Source organism: Podarcis muralis, chromosome W (assembly GCF_964188315.1).
Source record: "Podarcis muralis chromosome W, rPodMur119.hap1.1, whole genome shotgun sequence".
NCBI classification, from domain to species: domain Eukaryota; kingdom Metazoa; phylum Chordata; class Lepidosauria; order Squamata; family Lacertidae; genus Podarcis; species Podarcis muralis.
This window is the reverse complement of record NC_135674.1, coordinates 23913141-23939035: the sequence shown is the minus strand read 5'-3', so window position 1 is coordinate 23939035 and position 25895 is coordinate 23913141. Positions and strand designations below refer to the sequence as shown.

General features: G+C 46.9%; 1 protein-coding gene across 1 annotated transcript; it reads right to left on the bottom strand.

The window, feature by feature from the left end:
- Nucleotides 1-1291: 1291 nt before the first annotated feature.
- LOC144326427 (uncharacterized) lies at nucleotides 1292-25895 on the bottom strand. The gene is made up of 2 exons (XM_077922984.1): nucleotides 24359-25895; nucleotides 1292-1428 (listed from the first exon to the last, which is right to left on the bottom strand). The coding sequence occupies exons 1-2, from the start codon at nucleotides 25893-25895 to the stop codon at nucleotides 1292-1294; spliced, it is 1674 nt and encodes a 557-aa protein (XP_077779110.1).

Sequence of the window (25895 nt, the reverse complement as noted above, 5' to 3'; positions counted from 1 at the left end):
AGTCTTTAATGAGAAGAAAAAACATCATAAATCAGCCTGGCGATCGAGCGGACAGCCTCACAGCTCTACAGCCAAAAACGAAAGTAACTCACACACAAAGAAAGATTCCCGTATGTGAACAAAACCATGCCTCAGAATGTGAGACGTCACACAGAACTGTTTAACCCTGTAAGTTCTGATTCTCCTCACACACCCTCTCATCTCGCATCCTGAGGGAAACTGTAAGTACAACTTACCCCAAACACAACCCTTCACAGAACTCCCATGTCTCCCAACTCGAACAATACTTGAGCCGTATCCAACCTGCCTGGACACTCTGACATACATTCTGGAAACGTATGTCCAAATGCTTGGTTCTGGACTTAAACTGTCCAGATTCTGCCAACTTGAGACAGGGTTGATTGTCTTCCCAAACAGTGATGGGTAAGCAACAATCCCCACAGATCTCTTGTATCAAGCACCGGTAGAAGTCCAACTCCCTGCACAAATCCGACAATGCACTGAACTCAGCTTCAGTGGAGGAAAGTGCAATAAGACTTTGCTTCCAGGACTTCCACCCAACCAGGGATTCCCCAAACTTTACTACCAGCCCAGACATGGACTTCCTGTCTCCAATATTTGCCCAGTCACTGTCACTCCAGCACGTAAGCCGTGCGTCACCTTCAGCTGACAGTTTGAGGCAAAAATCTTTGGTATCCTGCAAATACCTCAACACTCTCTTTATGCCTAGCCAGGCATTCACACTGGGCTTTGTAGCCTCCCGGCTGAGCAGATTCACAGCAAACGCTATGTTCGGTCTGCTCCACTGAGAGAGATACAACAGACTCCCTAGCGCTGACTGAAGCACCTCAGGGTTTTGGAAATCAGAACGCTCCCCAAGCTGACTGTCCTTCACGTAGCTTGTCTCCATGGGCGTTTTGACCCCTGCACAGTCAGACATCCTGAACTTCTCAAGCAACTGCTCAATCTTGCCTTTTTGACTGAGCAAAAAACTTCTGTTCTCAGATCTGTCTATCCTAACTCCCAGATAAACCTGAACAGGACCAAGGTTTTTGAGCTTAAACTGCTTACCAAGCTCTTTGGCAAAATCTTGCACCTGTCTACCTGTCTGTGCTGAGTACAGGAGGTCGTCCACAAAAACCAGGACTGCCTCCTATGTCTCTCCTGACCCCTTCAGGTACAGGCAACTGTCTGCAAGACTCCTCCGGAAACCCAAACTTTCCAGAGCTTCATTCAGGCGCATGTTCCAATTTCTGGCCGACTGCTTCAAACCATAAATAGACTTGTGTAATTACCACACAACACCTGTCTCATTGCCCTCAAACTCTGGAGGAGGTAGCATGTATAGATCCTCCTTCAGGTTCAAGTTCAGATAAGCCACATCCACATCAAAGTGGTGCACTTGGTGCCCTCTTTGAGCAGCTACTGCTAAAAGCACGCACAGAGTTTCACTCCGGGAAGTGGGAGCATACACCTCTGTGTAATGCAGCCCTTTCCACTGTGTGAACCCTCTGGCTACTAGCCTAGCCTTGTACTGTGGTTCTCCAGACGCTGTGGGCTTAATCCTGTACACCCAACGACAGCTCACAGCCTGCTTGCCTGCTGGCAGCTTCGTGGTGGAGAACACACCTAAGGACTTCATTGAGTTCAACTCCTTTCCCATTGCCTCTTGCCATTTCCTGGCTTCTGCCTCAGGCAACTGTTGAACTTCCTCAAAACTCTCAGGTTCGCACTGCGCTAAACCAACCCACACGCTGGTGACCTCAAACCTCTCAGGTGGTACCCCCTTCGTAGTGCGTGTGGAATGTCTGAGCACTGTCTCAGGTGCCCCCTCTGACTTACTGCGTCTTCTGGCCTTCTGCACTTGACTAACGGGAGACGAAGGCTCAATTTTGGGCTCTCTTTTAACAAGCTGCGGAGATGCCCTTCCCTGTTCCTGATCCTGGTCAGAGACCTGATCCTCAGCAACAGGTTCAGCATCTATCTCTCCCTCCTCAGCAGAATCAGACAGACACTCTGAGAGAACATCAGGATTCCCATGGATCCGTGTCCATCCACTCTGCTCACAGAACTCAGCACTCCTGCTGACTAGAATCCTGGACTGATCGCATTCAGGATAGGCAAACCTCCACCCTTTTGTCCCAGGCTCGTACCCACAAAAGATCATTTTCCGGGACCTCAGGTCACCTTTCTTGCATTGGGTCTTTGGCACAAGAACCCAAGCTTCGCAACCAAACACACAGAAGAAGTGCACCTTGGGCTTCTTACCGTGCAGCAGAAAATAGGGCGTGTCCCCTACAACAGAGCTATAGGACCTGTTTAAAGTGAAGCTGGCAGCTTTCCAAGCTTCGGCCCAAAAGCGCTGAGGCAAGCCAGCGTCAAACAGTAGCGCTTCAGCTGCCTCTTGTAGCATTCTGTTCCTACGCTCTGCAACGCCATTCTCCTGAGGAGAAAAAGCAACCATCAACCTGTGACGTATCCCCTTCTGGCGGAAGAAACTCTGCAAAGCAGACCCGGTGAACTCTCCACCTCGGTCGCTCTGAAAGCTCTGCACCTTAGTGGAAAACTGTAGTTCCACTGCAGCAATCCAGTCTTTCTTTTTCTTTTTTTTAAATAATTTTTATTAACAGGCCAATCACATCACATTATCCATATCACATTAGTTCCAAATTATACAGCCAAATTTTAAATTTTGTTGGGGGTACCCATACATCAAGCTCCGCACGAGTCCAAAACAGCATCACTTATCTTACTGCTTTAATTAAACAGTTCTGTCCAGTTTGATCCGGATAGTCCTTTATTACTTCCTTTCTCTTGTTGTTATCGTAAATTCCTTTCTTTGCGATCTCTGATGATTTTCACAAGCAGGTTAAAAGCTGGCATTCTATGTGGATTTTGTACTCTTCCAAAAATCATATCGGTCAGGAACAGCCTCTGTACAACGCTTCCATAAACAAAATTAATCTCCGGTCTGTCCTTTATTTTTCTCAGGCTTACCAAATAAATCAAATGAGTCTGGGGGCTCTGTCAGGTCAAACTTGCATTCCAACATTCCTTCTCATTTGAACAATCCTGATTCTCCTCCCCCTGTCCTTCTTTCTCCGGCAAGCCTGTCTTGGTGGGACGCCATTTTTTAACTGCGTCATAAAAAATTTCCTCTTTTCTCATCGTTCACCAGTCTTCTCTCCTGCTGTAATCCATCCCACATAGTTCTTAAAATCCTGCCTATGATTCATAAAAACGCAACGATCTTCTTTCTATCTGGGGTGAAGGGTTATTAATATCACATCGTGCAAAGAAAAAAAGAGTTTTTTCCTCCACCCCCCCTTCGTTCCAAACATACAGTCTCCTTGTGGTAATTCATCAGAAGATTTACTTATCCGTCCATCACTCCTGGTCGCAGAGATCCATTAATCAGCAGTCTTATCAGTCGAGCTTTACTTGATGTATGTGCTTTCAGCTTCATTTCCAATTGTATGTTTCCAATTATAATTCCGAGCTGAAGCAACCAGCACGCGCTGATTGGAATCGGCGTCAGGAAGATCTGACTTCACCGAGGGCCTGTGCCAAGTGTTCGGCACCCCCATCTCTCGCATCAGGGGGTGCAATCCAGTCTTTGATCAGCGGCGCTGCCTCGCTCTTGTGTTTCAGCGAGAAGACCCACCCATTCCTAGATAAATCGTCTGTCAGCGTGAGTGCAAACTTAGCTCCGCCCAGACTCGCTACTGGCATGGATCCACATAGGTCTGCATGCACTAGCTCCAAAGGCCTTGTGGTTACCTTCTCCGATCTCTGATAACTGCACCTTTTTTCCTCTCCTCTTTTGCATGCTCTGCAATCCAAGAACATATCACATGCCTTCATCTTGCAGCCCTCAGTGCACTCTGGCAGCTTCTGGATATATTTCCAGCAGCTGTGAGACATTCTCCTGTGCCACAAATACGCACACGAATTGTGTGCGGGAACGTTAGCACATTGCGCCTGTGCTGTCTCAGCGTCCCCCTTACCTTCCAGAGGTGTTTCCAGGACATAGAGCCTGTTCTGACATTCAACACTGACCAGTTGCTTCCCACCCCTGGAAATAGAACAGACATCATTTTCAAAGCAAACCTTAAAGCTCTCCTTTACAAGAGCAGATACAGATAAAAGACAACATTGCATTCCTGGCACAACGTAGGCTTCCAGCTCTGCCTGTAAAAACGAAACAAACACATTCCCAACAATGATTAATTGTCTCTGTGTCCCAAGAGTGACTGTTTTCCCAGTTGAAAAAGCCCTGCAGTTCCACATTTCGCCACTAGATGGCATCAGATGGTGGCTGGCTCCTGAGTCGATGCTCCAACACAGCATGCTGCCTCCACTGGGGTTGTCCTTCACGGTTGCCATGGAGGCAGCAAGATGATAAGAAAAACCATCCTTCTCACTTCCTCTGGCACTTCCTCCCTTCGCGTTCCCACGCTGGCCTCCTCTCCTAGACTGGCTGCCATGGAAACCTGGCTGGCTGCCATGAGGACTTGGCTGACTGCCATGGGAAACGACCTTGGAGACATCCTGTCCAGCCTCTCTGGCTCTCCTCGGACAGGACCAACGCAGGTGTTCAACAGACCCACGGACAAAGCAACGACGAGTGGAAAAAGCCTGAACTGTGCCTTCTGGCTTGGCCCCCCCTCTGCTACCGGCAGGGCACCCTGAGCCAGCTCGGCCCTCTCTGAGATGGTGTTCTTCCTCATCACACAAACGACCAGTCACATACTGCAGCGTCAGGTCCGCTGGATTCATAGATTCCAAAGTTAGACACAAATTGTCATAGCTTTTGTCCAGCGAGCTGAGCAAAATGTAAACTTTCAACTCCTCAGTATATATATAGATTTTATTGCATTAGCCGTGTGGCCATAGCATGATATACATAAAAATAACAACATAAAATGGGGGTGGGGAGGTAAAGGTAGATATCGTCCTGGGCAAATACTTAAAGAAAGAAAGAAAAAAAAGGGGGGGGGAAGGGATAACAAAAGCGACAGGGGATTTAAAACATCGAGTGACAGATAGTACAAAAACAAAAAAATAAAAAACTGCTGAGGCTGGAGGAGGATCGTTAAAGGGTCCTTCAGCTCCTCAGATTTGTCCTAGCTCCATTGTCCTTGTACAATAAGGCTACTTGGAACTTCGTTCGATTGTGCGGCGTATCGACTGCAGCTGTGGTGTTAAAGAAGAAGTTAGTGCTGCTTTCCTCTTCATCACACTGAGCAGGAAGTTAGCTGTCATCTCGGTAATCCAAGAATCAGAATCCTGCAAAAAAAGGGACACTATCCAAGGCTGGATTGGGAGATGAAGCTTGTTCACGAGAGGAGTTAAAAACCGAGATCTTTCATCTGTCCAGTTGGGACAGAAGAGCATTACATGTTCCATAGTCTCCAGAGCCGTGTCATTACAGGTGCATGTTCTATTTGCGATGGGAACTCTGGAATAACGACCCGACAGAACTGCTGTAGGAACTGCTGTAGGAAAACAGTTGAGACGGGCACAGGTAAAGGCCCTTCACTTAGCCTCCAAAGAAATTGTGAAGCAGTATAGAGGGATCCCTTCAGGGGGTGGAATAGCTAGGGCTAGGCCTGAACACGGCCCTCTTGCATGGGAAGCTGTGTTAGAGAAGTCAAGTTGCTGTAGCTTCTTTTTAATTGGAGGTAGGGCCGCCGGGCTGATACACTCTAAGTTAAGAACAGTTTTACAATTCAGATTGAGAAGAGAGCGGAATTTGAGGTTAATTGTAGTTTTCCAAGGGGAATTATGAATATCTCTTAGGATCAGATTGGAAAAACCACCTCTAATTCGAGCATCCGATGCTAATAGGTGGGAGCTATAGGAAATGGCTCGACTCCATGCTCGTAGGGCTGCACCTGAGACACATCTCGGGACGCCGGAAAGAGATCTCAGAAACATATGAAGTGGGCGATCCAAGTTACCTGATATTGCTGTAGTCCATACTTCGCAGCCATATAATAATTTAGGGACAACTTTGGCATTAAATGTTTGAATTGCTGCTGGAAGGTGTTTGCCGCCCTTCTGGTGGTAAAATCGGACAATGGCATTAGAGGTCGTGGTTGCAGCGAGAAAGGCAGATTGTAGATGGGTGGTCCAGGAGAGATTATAAGTGAATATTAAGCCTAGATATTTAAAGGCTTTTACCTTTTCTAAGTAGCCACCTGTGATCTTAAGCGGCTCCAGCTTGAGTTTGCGGGAACGAGTGAAGTGGAGGACTTTCGATTTTTTATAATTAATATTAAGAGCTTCCGCCTTACAATAGGCGATAAATGCATTAACTGCATTTGCTAGGTCCGCAGCTGTTCTGGATAAGATGACGGCATCATCTGCATAGAAAAGGGAAGCAACGGGGTGGCCTGCTAAGTGAGGAGGATACTTAGATGCTAGCTTCAAAGGGAAAATTGTATCATGAAGATAGAGATTAAACAGTAAAGGGGCCAAGAGACAACCTTGTCGGACGCCCTTGGCCGTTGGAAATGGAGTAGTAAGGGAGCCGTTGGGACCACTTCGGACGCGAGCTGTGGTGTTTGAATAAAGGGAAATAATTAGGGAGAGGAGGTGCGGATCAATTCCCAGATGGGGAAGTTTGGACCATAATCTCTGCCTAGGAATGGAATCAAAGGCGGCCTCCAGGTCCATGAAAGCGGCAAATAGGTGGCCTTGCCTTGGTGCAGTGTATTTACTGGCAAGGTGATAGAGAGTTAGACAGTGGTCCATGGTTGATGCTGACTTTCGGAAGCCAATCTGTTCTAGCGGTAGAATGTTCCTCTCCTGGACCCATGAAAGAAGTTCTTCCAGTAAAACAGCGGCAAATATTTTCCCCGGAATAGATAATAAACTGATGGGGCGATAGTTCCTAGGGATGTTTGGCTGGCCGCCTTTGAAGATCGGAACTATTATAGCTTCTCTCTAGGAGTCGGGGATGTCTAGGGCGGAGGAGATAGCGGTGAATACAGGAGTCAGCTGTTCGCTCCACCAAAGAGGATCAGTCAGGAAAAGGTCCAACGGGACCATGTCTGGGCCGGGGGCCTTATTCCTTCGCATGGACATTATGATGTTGAAGATGCGAGTTGAGGTAAAGTTTATTGAGGAAGTGGGACTAAGAGAACAGGAACAGAGGTCCGACGGGGATTGAAGGAGATCTGTAAGATGATTTGGAGAAGCGAAACTGGTTGAATAATAGGCAATCCATTCATCAGCGGAAATCTGGGTAGCTGAATTGAATGGAGCCGAAGGTCTAACTAAGCACCAGAAGGAGCGGGAGTCATGCCTCTCTACAGCCGAACGAAGAGTGGACCAAGCCTCAAGGATGTGCTGCTGTTTCTTGCAATGAATCATGTTTCTGTATGTCCTTTTAATATCTATGAGCTTTGCACGGGTTTGGGGGTCGTTGGAAAATTTGATGATTCTGACCATTTTCCTAATTCGCCTTCTTAGGGCTTTACATTCCTTGTCAAACCAAGGCGATTCAGAGAAGAGGCGTTGGTGGATAGGCGAGGTGGTGGTTATGTAAGTTGCTGAGAAAGCATCAATTAATTTCCGGTATTGGTCAGCGGGCAGAATTGGGTCAGAGGGAACTGCAGACATATCAAATGGTTTTTGTATGTCCAGGGCAAGAGAGGAGCTGAGGCTTGTCCATTTCTTTGTTTTGTATACAGGGTGGCTTTGTGCCGTGGAACTATAGTTTGAGGGGGCTGAAAATGGCTCTATTAGGTTTAACAATAGAGTCAATGGAAGGTGGTCACCACCAAAATATTCAGCCACTTCCATTTTTGTAGAGATTGAGAATAGCTCCGGCGTCAATAAAATGTAGTCGACAACACTGGTTCCCCGGGAAGTGATGCACGTTAACTGCTGCGAGGACAAGGGAGTAATGTTACCATTCGCGATGCAGAGATCGGTTTCCATGGCCAATTGGGCCATCAGCCTCCCCGACGCATTTGTTATAGGATCAAGAGAGCATCTGTTTCCCCAGGGGGGCTGCAGGGGATTGTCCAGGAGTGCTGCGAGAGATAATATATCATCGTCGTTGGGACCTATTCTTGCATTAAAGTCGCCTAAGAGGATTTGAGGAAGTCCTGGGTTAGTTGTTTGAAGATCATGGAGCCAAGACGAAAGTTCAGACCACCTTTCATTGCGGTCGAAATCATTAATTACTGGGGGCAGATATACTGTAGTTATCAACCATGGGCTTTTGGTCTTTGGAAGATGGATCTTTATAGTGAGAAAGTAAGGGGAAGATTTAATTTCCTCGCAAATAGTGAGGGATAATCTGGTTGAAGTAAAGTTAACTTGCAACAGTCTCAGCTTGTTGAAAACAGAGAGCATCTTAGTCACATGCTGTCTGATGCTATCACCAGGACGCAGCTTCAGCTCAAACACGCTTCTGGTGGTGTGGATCTTTGCCCCAGCTGTGGTCCTGTGGTGCACTCTCTCTAGTGCTTGGTAGGCCTCCTGGGCGGTCTCAAGCCCCTCCACCAAAGGTAACTGTGAGCCCTCCAAACTGAGCACTATAGCTCCCAGGGCTTTCTGGTCCCTCCTCTGTGAGGCATGGGCAGCTGCAATGACCGCTGCTGCAGCGCCGGCTGGAGCATGCTGTGGGGGTCCTTGTGTGGCCTCCCACAGACCCTTGGCTAACAGCCAGGCCTTCAGCTTCCAGGACCACTCCTCCCAGTTGCTCCCTGTCAGGGAACTGACATCGGAGCAAAATAGAGAGGCGAGGCTCTCCAATGATGCCGGAGAGGGAACCAGTACAGGAGGAGAGAGGGCTCCCGCGGGGAAAGAAAAATCAGGTGACACCAGGAAGAAAGGAGGGTTGGAGAGCACTTCGGAGGGGAGGCTCCGAGACTCTTCAAGTGAGGTCAGTGAGGAGAGTGGAGGACCACCGATAGGCACGCCCACTCTGCGCAGAAGGCTGCCGCGCAGAGAGGCGAGAAGGAGGCTGTCCGTTAAGGAATTTTTATGTTGGAAGAAGTTTAGGAAACGCCCACTGACGGATTCTGCCAGCGACTGAAGCAGTCGTGCCCAAGGGGGACTGCTCAGCCGGGGAAAACGCAACCGCTTCACGCAGTTTGGAGCAGGTGGAGGTTTACACACAAGCAACCCCAATTCCCATGATAGCAATCCGTCAGTCCTCTAAGTTGCTTGTGTGAAGGAGAACAGGTGCATCGTCATGAGTCAAACCGGAGGAGCCGGCGCAGGAGAGGGGGCCAAGGGAGGACCAAGTCTGGAGGAGAGAAACCGAGACTTGGAGCAGCAACTGGCTCTACTAGCGGTGCGGCTGGATGAAAGGAGGACTCAGGATGCCCAGGGGAAGATTACCCCCACTGCAAGGAAGGTACCAGGGCTAGTGCAGAAGTTTGGGGGCAACCCCAGAGATTATAATGCATTTAAAACAGAGGTGCAGTACGCACTGGACCTGCAGTATGATGACTTTGCAGACGATGGGGGAAGAGTTGCTTTCGTGGTGGGGCACCTGGAAGGGCGGGCCAGGGATTGGGTCCGGCCCTTGATGGCGGCGGAGAATGCTGCTTTGAAGGATCTGAGGAAGTTTTTTAGCGCCATGGACCACATGTTCTCGAGTGATGTGGAACAAAGCGTAACTCGCAAGGAACTGATGGGGTGCAAACTGTTGGGATACTGCCAGGGAGATAACGTCCATCTGAGCCCCAAGCCGGCTGCCGGACGATCCATCGACCTCCCGTAGTCACGCAGTCACGCAGTATCAGCAATTAGCGACACGAAGCCTTAAGAATAGATTGCCACATTCCTAGGCTGGTGCACACTCTTTCAGCAGAATCCACACAGCAAAAGATGCACAGCAGGAGAGCATATTTACAGTTTATTCAACGTTGGTCAGAACAAAGGAAAGACATGACCGTCTGCTTCAGCGTTCAAGCACAGACAGAGAAAACGAAAGCAATAGCAAACATAAACATCCTGTGAACAGGAAATACGCAGACTCTGTGACTCACAGCCTGCTCCCTTTTAAGGTGGAACAGAAATATCCTAACATCCTCCCCCTTTCCGTGTAACCTGTAGTACCTGTGGTTCAACCCAATTGCAACCTCTGTACGTAAACCTTAAGTTGTTCTCTGTTAACAACCTTAGACAACAGATCAGCAGGAATTTCATTTCCTGCCATGTAGGACACCCGAATCAGTCCTTTTTGAATACACTCTCTTGCACGATGTAGCTTAATCTGCAAGTACTTGGTTCTCTGCTTGCAACTCTCTGAGTTCAGCAAAGCCAAACAAGATCTATTGTCTTGATACACTTGTACAGGACATTTCACAGAAACTCTGATGTCCTTAAACAGTTGCATCAACCATTCACAATCCATGAGTGAAAATGACAGAGCATTGAGTTCTGCTTCACAGGAACTTAGGCTCACTGCCGTCTGCTTCTTGCATAACCAGTCAAACAGGCAGTGGTTGTACATGTAGCATACTCCAGAAGTGCTTGTACCATCCGTGGTGTCACTTCCAAAACTTGCATCTGCAAAGATTTCAAGACCTCCAGTCTTCTGACTGGTGAACCTCAGCCTGTAGTGCATAGTCCCTTTCAAATAGCGATGCAATGAAATTCAACTTGCCTAGAATACATCTGTACAGCGTAGTGTCAGAAAACGCTTCAGCAGTACTATCTACCTGGTAAACTGTCACCATCGGTGTGTCTGCTGGGTTTGCATCAACCAAATTCAACCTGGTTAATACATCAGCAATTTTCTGTGTTTGGTGTACCAGAAAATTACCTGCTTGGTCCCTCTCCACCTGCAGAGAAAGATAGTTGGATACCTCACCAAGATCCTTCATGTCAAAGTGCTCCTTCAGTTGAGCTAGGGTGCTTTGATAGAAAGCCTGATTCTTCCAAAACATCAGAAGATCATCAACAAAACATAAACAATACAGTTTGTTTTGCCCCTCCTCCTTGACAAACACACATGGATCAGCTTTGCCCTGGTGAAAACCTAGAGAAAGTAACATCTCAGTGAGTTTTGTGTTCCAACACCTGGCACTCTGCTTGAGACCATATAAGGATTTCCGCAGTTTACAGACCATTCCCTTCTGTATCTGCATTCCATCAGGTGGAAGCATGTACAGCTCCTCGTTCAAAATCCCGTACAAAAAAGCTGTATTAATGTCATGATGGGAAACATGCAGTTTCTCCTCCGCAGCGATCTTGAGCATCAGCCGAATGCTCTCATATTTGACGGTGGGTGAGTAGGTCTCGTGGTAATCCTGTCCTGGTACCTGTGAAAAACCTCTGGCAACCAATCTGGCTTTGTGTCTGACAACCTTGCCATTCTGGTCTGTCTTGGCCTTGAAGACCCATTTGCTGCCAACCAGTCTCATTCCTGGGACTACCGGTACCAGTTCCCAAGTTTGGTTCCTGTTCAAGGAATCAACTTCAGCCTTCATGGCATTAAGCCAAGGCTCAGCATCTTTAGAGGTTAACTCCTGAACCTCTTTGAAGCTTGAAGGTTCCCACACCTTCTCTGAGCTACTAAGAACAGCAGTTGCCGTCTTAGCAAACTCATCAGCAAATCTCTTTGGAGGTCTGCCTTTGGTCGCCCTTTCAGACCTGCGAACCAAACGCAAGTCTTCTGGACTCATCTCCTCCTTCTTAGGAGAAAAGTGACCAATGGTGAACAGTGGTTCTTCCAGTTCATTGTCAGACGCATCAGATGGTCTGACTGAGGCCTTTGCGCTCTTGTAGTCTGCAGTGTCATCACTGTCACTGACACCAGCAGCAGCGCCGCCCACTGAACTGGAATCCGAACTCTCATCATCATCATCATCATCATCAGCTTCCTCAGCTTCTTCAGCATGATCTGCTTTTTTCACATCACCTACATCTTCCTCTGGGTAACTCTGGAAAATTCCCACATTTTCCCCCCACTTAGGATTGTACTCAACACTCCTTGTGAACTTAATGGATTTAGAGTCAGTCATCCATACCCTGTACGCACCCTTTTCGTACCCCATGAACAAACCATGTGCTCCGCGCTTCCCAAGCTTGTTGCTTTGTGGGGTGTGTACCCACATGTCAGAACCAAAGATTCTCATGTGCTTGATGTTCGGTTTCTTACCAAACATCTTCTCATACGGAGTACAACCAATAGGTGATGACAGTCTGTGATTAACGGTATAAACTACCGTTGACAGAACTTCCCCCCAAAACTTCTCAGGGAGGTTGGCATCATGCAACAAGGTTTTCATTCCTTGCAGCAACGTTTGATTTGCTCGCTCCGCAAGCCCATTCATCCATGGCGATCTAGGCGTTGACAAGTCATGCTGGATTCCCTTCTCAGTCAGGAAGGCCTCAAACTGCTGAGAAGTGAACTCCCCGCCCCGATCGGTAAACAGACAGCCGATACGTTTACCGTGAGCATTCTCCAGCCAAGCACAGAATGCTTTGAACCTAGGAAACGCTTGTGATTTCTGCTCGAGCATAAACACATGAATGTACCTGGAAAAAGAATCAATTAGAACCATGAAGTACCTTGCTCCTCCCAAAGAGGGCGCAAGAGGACCAACCAGGTCTGCGTGCACTAGCTGGTAGGGTTTGGAAGCCTGCCTGCTAGACTCCTTGCCTTTTGGAGCAACCTTCACCTTGTTCTCTGCACAAGATACACATTTCATGTGAAATTTACAAGGTTTGATGTTCAAACCTTCAACCAACTCAGGCATCTTGGCCAGCCCCTTTTCCTGCAATTTACAACGTCCTTCCATCAGCCAGGTGGATCTCTCCTTCTTGAGGTGTGAAGGAGATAAACAGGTGCTTATCCTTCGTCAAATGGCGCGTGCACCCTGAGTCAACAATAAATCTGGCCTTAGCCTTTGGAGCAGTCTTTGCAGCAAGCAAAACCTTGTTTTCCACTGGTGTGGGCTTTTGCAGCTTGCCCCCCTGCTCCTGGCAATCAGACTTGCCTTTAGCCTTTGGTGAAGCAGTGCCAGCAAACAACGCTTTGTTTTTCCCTGACGTGGGCTCTTCACCCCCCTTCTGCTTCGGGCCATCTGCAGGCATCTGCCTCTGTTTACCTCTGGCCTTCCGGCCTCTGCAAAGGCGATGACCTTGGTTCCCACGAGAAACAGAGCTCTCAGCTGCCGACTCCTTGGCTCCCCCTGGAGACTGGAATGCTGCCTGGGATGACATCACAGTCTGCTCCCCCTGCAGCTTGCAACCGGTGCTCTCAGCATCCCTGCATTCATACGCATTCTGGGAAACAGCCAGGACCTCCGATGCATTCAAACTCTGGGCTGGGATGACTGGCAGATGGGCAGCTTTCAAAGCATTCCACATCTCATGTGCACTGGCCTTGCCAGCCAGGGTGATTAACTCTTCAGGAGCTACTGAGAGCAAAATTATCCCCATGGCTCTCGAATCCTGTGCCTTCCACTCATCTGTCACAGGGGCTGGGGGGTTCTCAGAAACGGTATTCCACACTCCAAGCCTTCTCATCTGGCCCTCACAGTACCTTGCCCAGGTCTGATAGTTGTGGCCATTTAGCTTTAGTGGACACGGAGCAGCTTCTGAGGATTGTAAAAGATCCATCTCAGGTCTTTACGTGAGCCAAAGTCTCTATGCCTTCAAAGACTTATTATCTTGGCTCCCATTAATCACGAAGCCTTCTTGGCTCGGCTCCCAGGCCAATTAAGCCAGCCGGAGTTCTGAGACTCTTGCACAGAAAAGCCTCTGCTTTCGCTTTTCCACATACCTCAGCAGTCTGTTGCATTCTTACTCTCCTGTAAGTTCCGTGAATCTGGGTCCGAAACCTTGTTGTTGGGATACTGCCAGGGAGATAACGTCCATCTGAGCCCCAAGCCGGCTGCCGGATGATCCATCGACCTCCCGTAGTCACGCAGTCACACAGTATCTGCAATTAGCGACACGAAGCCTTAAGAATAGATTGCCACATTCCTAGGCTGGTGCACACTCTTTCAGCAGAATCCACACAGCAAAAGATGCACAGCAGGAGAGCATATTTACAGTTTATTCAACGTTGGTCAGAACAAAGGAAAGACATGACCGTCTGCTTCAGCGTTCAAGCACAGACAGAGAAAACGAAAGCAATAGCAAACATAAACATCCTGTGAACAGGAAATACACAGACTCTGTGACTCACAGCCTGCTCCCTTTTAAGGTGGAACGGAAATATCCTAACACAAACAAGGGAACCAATCAGTGAGAGAGTACTGGTCCCGATTTGCGATGCTGATCCATAAACTTGGGTGGGATCTCAGTTCCGAACCCGTGCAAATGTTATTTGAGGAAGGTTTATCTTCTTGGGTGCGAGATGAACTTTCTTGTCGCTCCGCCATGACCTCCCTGCCAATTTGGATACAATAAAGGAACTGGAGGCCCCTCGACTGTCCTCGGGTCCAGTATTGGACCACTTCGACCGGATATCCCCAGCCGATGTGGACAGACTCCTCCGAGCTGGAAAGCCCACCACCTGTCCTCTCGACCCGTGCCCGCCTTGGCTGATTAGAGTGTGTCTAGACGAGGTGCGGGCCCTCCTGGGGGATATCATCAATTTGTCCCTTGGCACGGGGACATTCCCAGGGGAACTGAAGGAGGCAGTGGTGCGCCCGCTCTTAAAGAAAACATCATTAGATCCTTTAGATCTATCCAATTACCGCCCGGTTTCGAATCTTCCGTTCCTGGGTAAGGTGATTGAGAGAGCGGTTGCTGAACAGCTTGGTGGGTTTCTGGATGAAACATCGGCTCTGGATCCATTCCAGTCTGGCTTCCGCGCTGGTCATGGGACCGAGACGGCTCTGGTTGCCCTAACAGATGACCTTCGTAGACAGCTGGATCGAGGCGGGTCGGGGCTGCTGATTCTTCTAGATCTATCAGCAGCTTTCGACATGGTCGATCACGAACTTCTGGACCACCGCCTTGCCGACGTGGGGATCCAGGGCACAGTCCTTCAATGGCTGCGCTCGTTTCTCTCTGGTCGGAGACAGAGGGTGGCGCTTGGGGGGGGGATTGTCATCGCGCCACTCCTTGGTGTGTGGAGTACCTCAGGGTGCGATACTCTCCCCGATGCTTTTCAACATCTTTATGCGCCCCCTCGCCCAGCTTGTTCGGAGTTTTGGGCTGGGTTGTCATCAGTATGCCGATGACACCCAACTCTATCTGTTGATGGATGGCCATCCTGACTCGGCCCAAGACACACTGACCAGATGTTTGGAAGCTGTGGCTGGATGGTTACGTGGGAGCCGGTTGAAGCTAAATCCTTCGAAGACAGAGGTCCTGTGGCTGGGACAGGGCGATATGGGATTGGGGGGGCAACTCCCATCTCTTGCGGGGGCGCAATTAGTGCCAGCACCGTCCGTTAAGAGTTTGGGTGTAATCTTCGACACCTCCCTCTCCATGGAGGCGCAGATTGCAGCTATAACAAAGGCGGCATTTTTCCATCTCCGCCAAGCTAAGCAGTTGGCTCCTTACCTCTCTCGCCCTGACCTAGCCACTGTGATCCTTGCGACGGTCACCTCCAGACTGGATTATTGTAACTCGCTCTACGTGGGGCTGCCCTTGAGACTGACCCAGAAACTCCAGCGGGTGCAGAATGCTGCAGCGAGACTCCTTACGAGGTCTTCACTGCAAGATCACATTCACCCGGTGCTATACCAGCTGCACTGGCTCCCGGTGGAGTACAGGATCAGGTTTAAGGTGCTGGTTTTAACCTTTAAAGCCCTATATGGCCTAGGACCCTCGTACCTACGGGACCGCCTCTCCTGGTATGCCCCACAGAGAAACCTACGGTCTTCAAATAAAAACATCTTGAAGGTCCCAGGCCACAGAGAAGTTAGGCTGGCCTCAACTAGAGCCAGGGCTTTTTCGGCTGTGGCTCCGATCTGGTGGAACACTCTGTCACAAGAGACCAGGGCCCTGCGGGACTTGACATCCTTCCGCAGGGCCTGCAAGACAGAGCTGTTCCACCAGGCCTTTGGCCAGGGCACAGCCTGACTCCCTCCCTCGGCAATCTTCGCAGAGCTCTGGCCCAATGGTTGCTAGTGGCTTGAATTAATTAATTTTTATAATGAATGATTTTAGAATGTTGTTTATGTTGTACTTTTGTACTGTTTTATTGTTGTTAGCCACCCTGAGCCCGGCTTCGGCTGGGGAGGGCGGGATATAAATAAAATTTATTATTATTATTATTATTTCCCGCTCACCCCGCCTGGAGTCGATGGATCAGCTGACTAAGTTGGCGCTCGCTGTGGGAGTTCGCCAAGAAACGCGCGCTCTGGAAAGGTGGGAAGGCAAAGGAGAGCGTTGGCATGACAACCGCATTCCTAACGTGCCAGCGTCAACGCTGCCGCCCGAGGAGCCGATGGAGATTGGAGGGGCGAGCGCGCGCGGGTTTCAAACTCCAGAGAGGTCCGGAAGAAGGAGGGGAAAGCCAATAAGAAGTGTTTCCTCTGCCAGCAGCCGGGACATTTTGCCAGAGTGTGCCCTCAGAAGAGGGCGTGGCAAGGAATGGTGGGGGCAGTGGGGAGTGAGGAGGAAAGAGATAAGGCGCAGGGAAACGACAGTGCTTGGCTGCAGGAAGGTGGGCACAGCAGCCAGGCGAGCAACCAGTAGAAGTGCCCAAACCAGACCCTCCCCGAGCAGCCATAGCCATAGAGGTGATGCTAGAACTCCCCAATGGACACCTAATCAAAGTGAAGGCGCTGCTGGATTCAGGCAGCTCTTGCAACTTCTTTAGCAAGGATTTTGCGCTGGAACACCAGCTCCAGGTGGTGCCTCTAGAACATCCCCTGCAAGTAACCACTTTTGATGGGAGAGAACTCTTGGGGGGGGGGGAGTGACCCACCAGACCCCACCCATGAAAATGACGGTTTCCAGACACACAGAGACAATTGCCTTTCACGTAGCCACCTTAGCAGGACCACCCATCATACTGGGGATGAGTTGGCTAGCATTGCACGACCCAGTGGTGGGGTGGCATCAGCGAACAGTCACCTTTGGGTCGGCCCACTGCGTGGAGTACTGTCACGGAGGGGCAAACCCGAGGATGGCAGTAGCCAGAGTGGCAGGGATGGCGGTAGGGGAAAGGGGAAGGGTACCACCTCAATATGCTGATTTAGAAGAAGTTTTCAGCGAGAAGGAGGCGGATAGACTACCCCCCCACAGACCCTTTGACTGTCAAATCAACCTGCTTCCAGACGCGCAGCTGCCAGTGGGGAAGTTGTACGCCATGTCAGATAGAGAGATGCAGGAGTTGCACAAGTTTATCAACAAGAACCTGAAAAGAGGGTTTATACGAGAGTCCAGGGCGGTGGGAGGTAGTCCAGTGTTCTTTGTGGACAAACGAGACTCCAAAGAGCCCAGGCTTGTAGTTGATTACCGCGCGTTAAACCGGGTGTCGGAACCCGTGACTTTTCCTATGCCCAGAATTGACGACATCTTGACCAGGGTAAGGAAGGGAAAGATTTTTACCAAGCTGGACCTGAGGGGGGCGTACAATCTGATAAGGATGAGGGAGGGGGATGAATGGAAAACCACCATGTTCACTCCTCTGGGGGCCTTTGAGTATTTAGTTATGCCCTTTGGATTACAATCCGGCTCCAGCACTTTTCAAGGATTTATGCATCACGTGCTCGGATCACTGCTGTACAAGAATTGCGTGGCGTTCTTGGACGACGTGCTGATCTACTCAGAGAACGAGGAACAGCATGTGAAAGACGTCAGGGAAGTGCTGAAAAGACTGCAGGAGCACCAATTGTGGGTCAAGCTGGAGAAGTTCCAATTCCACGCCCGAGAGGTGGAGTTCCTAGGTTACCGGCTGTCCAACAAAGGCTTAGCCATGGACCTGGGTAAGGTGCAAGCAGTGCTGGAATGGAAGCCTCCCAAGAACCGGAAAGACGTGCAAAGGTTCTTGGGGTTTGGAAACTTCTACAGGAAGTTCATCAAGAACTTCGCCCATTTGATGGCACCTATAACGGATTGTCCCCTTCATGGATCACTGCCTTGCCGTGGCGAAGGGGCTTGAAGAACTCAGAGAAGCTATGAACTACGCCGAGCAGGGCACACAAGATGAACAGGTCATAGTGGAGAGTTTCGACCAAACATGATCCACCTGGAGGAGGAACCGGCAAGCCACTCCAGTATCCTTGCCAAGAAAACTCCATGGACAAAGACAACAGGCATATAAAAGTTATGACGCTGGAAGATGAGCCCCTCAGGTCGGAAGGCGTCCAACATGCTACTGGGGAAGAGCGGAGGGCAAGTACAAGTAGATCCAGAGCTGATGAAGCGGCTGGGCCAAAGCCGAAAGGACGCTCAGTTGCGGATATGCCTGGAAGCGAAAGGAAAGTCCAATGCTGTAAAGAAAAATATTGCATAGGAACCTGGAATGTAAGAACCATGAACCTGGGTAAGTTGGAGGTGGTCAAAAATGAGATGGCAAGAATAAATATTGACATCCTGGGCATCAGTGAACTAAAATGGACGGGAATGGGCGAATTCAGTTCGGATGACCATCACATCTACTACTGTGGGCAAGAAACCCGTAAAAGAAATGGAGTGGCCCTCATAGTCAACAAAAGAGTGGCGAAAGCTGTACTGGGATGCAATCTCAAAAATGATAGAATGATCTCGATACGAATCCAAGGCAGACCTTTTAACATCACAGTAATCCAAATTTATGCACCAACTACTGGTGCTGAAGAAACTGAAATTGACCAATTCTATGAAGACTTACAACACCTTATAGAAGTGACACCAAAGAAGGATGTTCTTCTCATTATAGGGGATTGGAATGCTAAAGTAGGGAGGCAAGAGATAAAAGGAACAACTGGCAAGTTTGGCCTTGGAGATCAAAACGAAGCAGGGCAAAGGCTAATAGAGTTCTGTCAAGAGAACAAGCTGGTCATCACAAACACGCTTTTCCAACAACACAAGAGACGACTCTACACATGGACATCACCAGATGGGCAGCATCGAAATCAGATTGATTATATTCTCTGCAGCCAAAGATGGAGAAGCTCTATACAGTCAGCAAAAACAAGACCTGGAGCTGACTGTGGCTCAGATCATCAGCTTCTTATAGCAAAATTCAAGCTTAAACTGAAGAAAGTAGGAAAAACCACTGGGCCGGTAAGATACAATCTAAACCAAATCCCTTATGAATACACAGTGGAAGTGAGGAACAGGTTTAAGGATTTAGATTTGGTGGACAGAGTGCCTGAAGAACTATGGATGGAGGCTCGTAACATTGTACAGGAGGCAGCAACGAAAACCATCCCAATGAAAAGGAAATGCAAGAAAGCAAAGTGGCTGTCCAACGAGGCCTTACAAATAGCGGAGGAGAGAAGGCAAGCAAAATGCGAGGGAGATAGTGAAAGATACAGGAGATTGAATGCAGATTTCCAAAGAATAGCAAGGAGAGACAAGAAGGCCTTCTTAAACGAGCAATGCAAACAAATAGAGGAAAACAACAGAATGGGAAGAACCAGAGATCTGTTCAAGAAAATTGGAGATATGAAAGGAACATTTCGTACAAAGATTACCATAATAAAGGACAAAAGTGGTAAGGACCTAACAGAAGCAGAAGACATCAAGAAGAGGTGGCAAGAATACACAGAAGAATTATACCAGAAAGATATGGATGTCTCGTACACCCCAGGTAGTATGGTTGCTGACCTTGAGCCAGACATCCTGGAGAGTGAAGTCAAATGGGCCTTAGAAAGCACTTCAAATAACAAGGCCAGTGGAAGTGATGGTATTCCAGCTGAACTATTTAAAATTTTAAAAGATGATGCTGTTAAGGTGCTACACTCAATATGCCAGCAAATTTGGAAAACTCAGCAGTGGCCAGAAGATTGGAGAAGATCAGTCTACATCCCAGTCCCAAAGAAGGGTAGTGCCAAAGAATGCTCCAACTACCGCACAATTGCACTCATTTCACACGCTAGCAAGGTTATGCTTAAAATTCTACAAGGAAGGCTTAAGCAGTATGTGGATCGAGAACTCCCAGAAGTGCAAGCTGGATTTAGAAGAGGCAGAGGAACCAGAGACCAAATTGCAAACATGCGCTGGATTATGGAGAAAGCTAGAGAGTTCCAGAAAGACATCTACTTCTGCTTCATTGACTATGCAAAAGCCTTTGACTGTGTCGACCACAGCAAACTATGGCAAGTTCTTAAAGAAATGGGAGTGCCTGATCACCTCATCTGTCTCCTGAGAAATCTCTATGTGGGACAAGAAGCTACAGTTAGAACTGGATATGGAACAACTGATTGGTTCAAAATTGGGAAAGGAGTACGACAAGGCTGTATTTTGTCTCCCTGCTTATTTAATTTATATGCAGAATACATCATGCGAAAGGCTGGGCTGGATGAATCCCAAACTGGAATTAAGATTGCCGGAATAAATATCAACAACCTCAGCTATGCAGATGACACAACCTTGATGGCAGAAAGTGAGGAGGAATTAAAGAACCTTTTAATGAGGGTGAAAGAGGAGAGCGCAAAATATGGTCTGAAGCTCAACATCAAAAAAACGAAGATCATGGCCACTGGTCCCATCACCTCCTGGCAAATAGAAGGGGAAGAAATGGAGGCAGTGAGAGATTTTACTTTCTTGGGCTCCATGATCACTGCAGATGGTGACAGCAGCCACGAAATTAAAAGACGCCTCCTTCTTGGGAGAAGGGCAATGACAGGCCTAGACAGCATCTTGAGAAGTAGAGACGTCACCTTGCTTACTTATCAAAACCTTTATTAGGCATTATGCAAATAAAACCATAAAAGAGAAAATAGCATATAAAAGCCTTAAAATATATATAGAAAGGCAGCAGTTGGCTACATACATATTTATATATATACATATAAAATCAGTGGTTTTCCTTGTTAACCTGCTCCTTGGAGGACTGCTACCAAAAACTCGGCTACCCCCGCCGTTACCCTTTGGTCAACGTCGGATAGGCAGAATCCCACACATTCACCTTGCTGGGGTTCCAGACCACCCAAAAGAGGGGACAGCACGCGTTGACGGAGCGTACTGTACAATGGGCAATGAAAGAGAATATGCTCTACAGTGTCCGGGACATTCATAGAACATCTGCAGAATCTCTTGTTTCTGGGAGTGTTTTGATATCTTCCCCTGACAAATGCTGAGGGAAAAACATTCAAACGGGCCAGCATAAAAGCCCTACGTTGGGCTGGGATTATTAATTTAGTGACATAATTGGCTCTGCTATCTAAGATATTTAAATCATAGAATATGGGGGAGCAAATTTTGTTTACAGCTGCCATAATATTTTGTCTCTCGACATCCTTTAGTCTAGTTAGGATATTATGGAAAATGTATTGCTCATTAGAATTGTACAGGGGCTCCAGCTCGATGCCTAAAGATTCAATCTTTTTTTCGAGGTACTGATACCATCTTGATTTATAGGAGTCTTTGAGCAAATCAGCGAGCAGACTTGATGGAGGGCAGCGAAAATGGCAGCGTAACCAGTACTTTATTGAGGTGGACCAGGCCCAATATTCCATTGTGTGTATGCCTATTTCTGCACACATTGTTTCATATTTGATCACAGCTGGGAGTCCAAGAATACGCCTCAGAAAGCTGGAGTGAATCTTTTTTAAATCACTGTTATATGCTTGGACCCATAGCGGGATTCCATAGAATATCTGGGATTGCACTTTTGTTTGAAATATCTGATTGGCCGCAGGAATAAATTGATTACCTTTCTGATAATAAAAACGGGCAACTGCTGATGAGGTGCACTTTGCCTGTTTTATGGCATTTGTGCGATGATTTGCCCACCCTAAATTGCTCTGGAATAAGATTCCCAGATACCTATAGATTTTCACTTGTTGGATTTCTTGCCCTCTTATTTTCCATTTCTCTAATTTCCAACCATTCGAGAAGACCAAAATTTTTGTCTTCTCATAATTTATAGAGAGTTTGTTACATTCACAGTAAAGGATCAGAGAAGATATAAGACGTTTCAGACCCAAGCTCGTTAATGATAGTAGGACAGCATCGTCTGCGTATAATAAGAGAGGGGCTGGTTTCTGATTAAGTTTAGGGGCATGTGATTCTATTTTTTGAAGGTGATCTGGCAAGTCTGATAAAAATAAATTAAATAGAAAGGGGGCAAGAATACACCCTTGTTTTACCCCTTTCGAGTTTGGGATGTCTGATGAAAGGTGACCTTTGGTGTTAAGTTTGACTTGACAGGTATTGGAAGAGTATAGATTTTGTATTAGAATCAATAAGCGCTGATCAATTTTTAATTCTGCGAGTTTCCTCCACAGCTTTGGGCGGTCAATTGAGTCGAATGCACCACGAAAATCCACAAAAGCAGCATATATCTTAGATTGCCTTTGGGATCTGTATTTTTCAACCAAATGCATAAGTATAAGGCAGTGGTCTAATGTAGAGCAACCTTTGGAGAAACCTATTTGTTCTTTCCCTGGTAAATTTAGGTTTTTCATCCAGGTAAGGAGTTTAGATAAGAGGTGCTTAGCGTAGATTTTCCCTATCACTGATAGTAGGCTTATCGGTCTATAATTCCTTGGTTCTTTTGGGTCGCCATTTTTAAAGATTGGGATAATTATTGATCTTAGCCATATCTCAGGTATGATCCCATATTTATCTATGAGAGTAAACAATTGAGCTAAGGGTTCTGCCCACCAATCTATATAGGTCTTGAATAATTCTATTGGTAGACCGTCTGGCCCAGGAGATTTCCCCGATTTGAAATTTTTAACTATCTCTCTAATTTCCTCTTCTTCTACCCTTGGCCACTCCTGGAGTTTATTGATTTTATTTTTAGTGGTCTCATTTCCTTTAGGTTCACTGTGTAGATTGTTAAATACAGATGTAAAGTATTGGGACCATTTGGATTCTGCAATTGGTGGTAGAGTTAGTTGATTTTCGGCTTTCAATCCTCCGTACACTAGGTTCCAGAACGCTTTGTTGTTTTTACTCTGAATTGAGTCGAATAATTGTAGCCATTTTTGGGTTGCATATTTCTGTTTCTTTTCGGCCAGAATGTAATGATATTTTCTTTTTTCATCAAGATAAGAGGGCTCTAGTTTAGTGCGATTATTTTTAAATATTTGGCGCAGTTTTCTTTTTAGCTGGAAACATTCATCATCAAACCAAGGGCTAGCGCTATGTTTAAGTACCCAAACTTTAGGTGGAGTACTAAGCTCTACGAACATTTGGAAGATTTCATTATAAATTTTCGGAATATCACTGTGGGAATTAGTGGTCTTTAAGTTGGATAATATTTGTTTTCTCAGGTTGGCTGTAAGTTTTTGCCCCACTGCTGCACTCATTTCCTGGGACCATTTTAATTGGGTCATTTGTTTGTATTGAGAAGGTTCTATGATATTGTACTTGGTTATTTTGGTTTCGACCTTTAAGTTAATAGACAACGATAATGGCTGATGGTCGCTTTCAGTACGCGTTCCAATTTTGAGGTCCATGATCGAATTTATAATATTATAAGGGACAAGAATATAGTCGATGACACTGCATCCTCGGGGGGAGAAGTATGTAAACTCCCCGCTTCTATCGCCTTTTGTTGAACCGTTCACAATCTGCAAATTAAAGTTGTTACATAATTCAAGTAGGCGTAGGCCTTCGTTGTTTACAACCCTATCTCTGGAGAATCGTCCTATTTTCAGGGCATGTGCGATATCATTATCAGTATTCCAATTTAGTTTGCTACATAGTTGTTCATTGTTGGTTCCCACTCTGGCATTAAAATCACCTGCTATTATCAGTGAGGCGTTTGGGTATTTATCGGTCAAATTTTCTATATAAAAGCTTAGTTGTGACCAATTATCACTGCTGCTGTTGTTTTTAGTTGGGGGGATATAGACATTTACAAGTAGCAAAGTATCGTCTTTTTGGGTTAAAAGTAGAGCTTGTGCAAGTGGTAAGCATTTTTCTAGCTGCTTGATTTCAAACCCTAAGTTGTCTTTGATCATACAACAGAACCCTGCTTTCGGCCGGCCCTTCGTGTTTGTTTTCAGTGCGGGTTTCGTATAGGAGGTGAATCCATTGATTTTAATATCTCTAGTTGACCATGTTTCTTGTAGAAGTATTAATTCAAAATCTTTAAAGAAGTTCATTAGGTCTGGGTCTCCGTCTTTGTTTCCCCACCCTGCAATATTCCAGGACAGCAAGCGTAGGATCCGTTTTTGAGTTGGTGGCTGGTTGACAGCATTTAGTCATTCTAGTTCTGTTATTGAGTCCAGCGAGGGATTTTGTCTTGTGCAGATACAGCCATTTGTCGCTGCTTTCGGTGGGGAACATAATGGTGGATCTTTTAGACTCTTTTTTAAAGTGCGGGAAATTAGAATTTCCTCCCTTTCTTGATTTTCTTCCTTAACTGTTCCTTGTTCCTGAGAAATTTCTGTGGTTGGTGGACTGTTATGGACAGTAGGACTGTTTTCAGTCTCTACTTCCATTTCTTTGGCCTCATTTGGTGTTGAGCTCAGTGTGTCAGGTCTGTTGGAGGTCATCTTTTGTTCGGCAATGTTAGAGTCCTTTGTAGTACTTAAATAAGGGGTACCTATTTCGTTTGGAGCTAGTATTTGATATCTCAGCCAGGAATTTGTGGTCTCATTGCTGGAGTTTTTCCTTGCCATTTCATATTCTAAAGGAGGCTGGATTTGAAGCTCTGCATCTATACATTTGAAAGTTCCATTAGTAGCTCTCTTTTTGACTATGCATTTTGGGGAGAAGGCTGGTAAGTGTAAAGTTTGATTGTGTATTGTTTCTACTGCATTTTGTTGACCTTGTTGGTGAATTTCGGTCAATCTGGCCTGTAGTTTCGTCAATTTACTGAGTATGTTTATTTGTTCTTTATCTGGTAGCTTGGTAAAGTTACTCAGCAGATCTTCTTCTTCTGGGACTGTCCAGTCTATTGTGTCAAGGGCGAGGCTGTTATTTGATGCTACAGTCGCATGGTTTGGGAGCTTGGATTTTTCTTGCGTGATTTCCCGGGTAGCTGGCTGTGGTTTCTCCCATCTACTGGGTTCTTCCACGGGAGTAGGGCAGATGTCGGCTTCTGGTGGAATGGCCTTGTTCATCTTGTTCTGTCTTTTAGATGCAATCAATGGTCTGAGTGATATATCTTCAAAGTGTCGACGCGGAATAATTCCTTTCTGGGCTAAATGAGCCTTTTCCCTTAAGATTTTGGTTGGAATTCTATGACTACCAAATCTTAGTAGTACTTTTTTGGAGTATCCATCGTTAGTGAGCCTCTTGACTGCTTTTAAGTCGATGCTTCCACCCTCAAGGCCTAGGAGCAGATTTAGATGATGTCTGGCCCAGAAGGATGACTCCCAGTAAGGTAGGGGCCCTCTATATGGAAAAATGTGGAGAACAATCTCACATGGCCTCAGTATCAGATTGACTGAGTGAGGGGGGCTTCCTCTGGTTTTTGGCTGGTTTAGAGGTATAAATTTGTATTTGTTCTGTTTATCTCCAGGGCTTGTTAAGGATGGCAAAAAGGGAGTAAGTTGCCTCCTTTCATCTGGGTTATCCAGCTTCTTGGAGATGTTTTGTAATTGTTCAAAGATTTTTTGAACTGTTTGAGCAGTCAATAGGCAGCATTCCTCCAGCAGCTCCACCTTTCTATCAATTAGTGCTTGTGCCTCGATTATGGGAGTAGTAGCCTTGTCCTCATTTATTCCTAGGGATATCTCTTCAACTGTCTTTCCATGTAAAGAGTTGAGGAAGGTTTTGGGAGGAGATATGTGCTGTTTTTGAGGTAGCAGGTAATTATCTAGATTACTCTGTTTGAAACCAGGGGGCTCTGCGTCAGTTTCTGTATCAGGACACCTGAGTCTTTTGGCTCTTCTCAT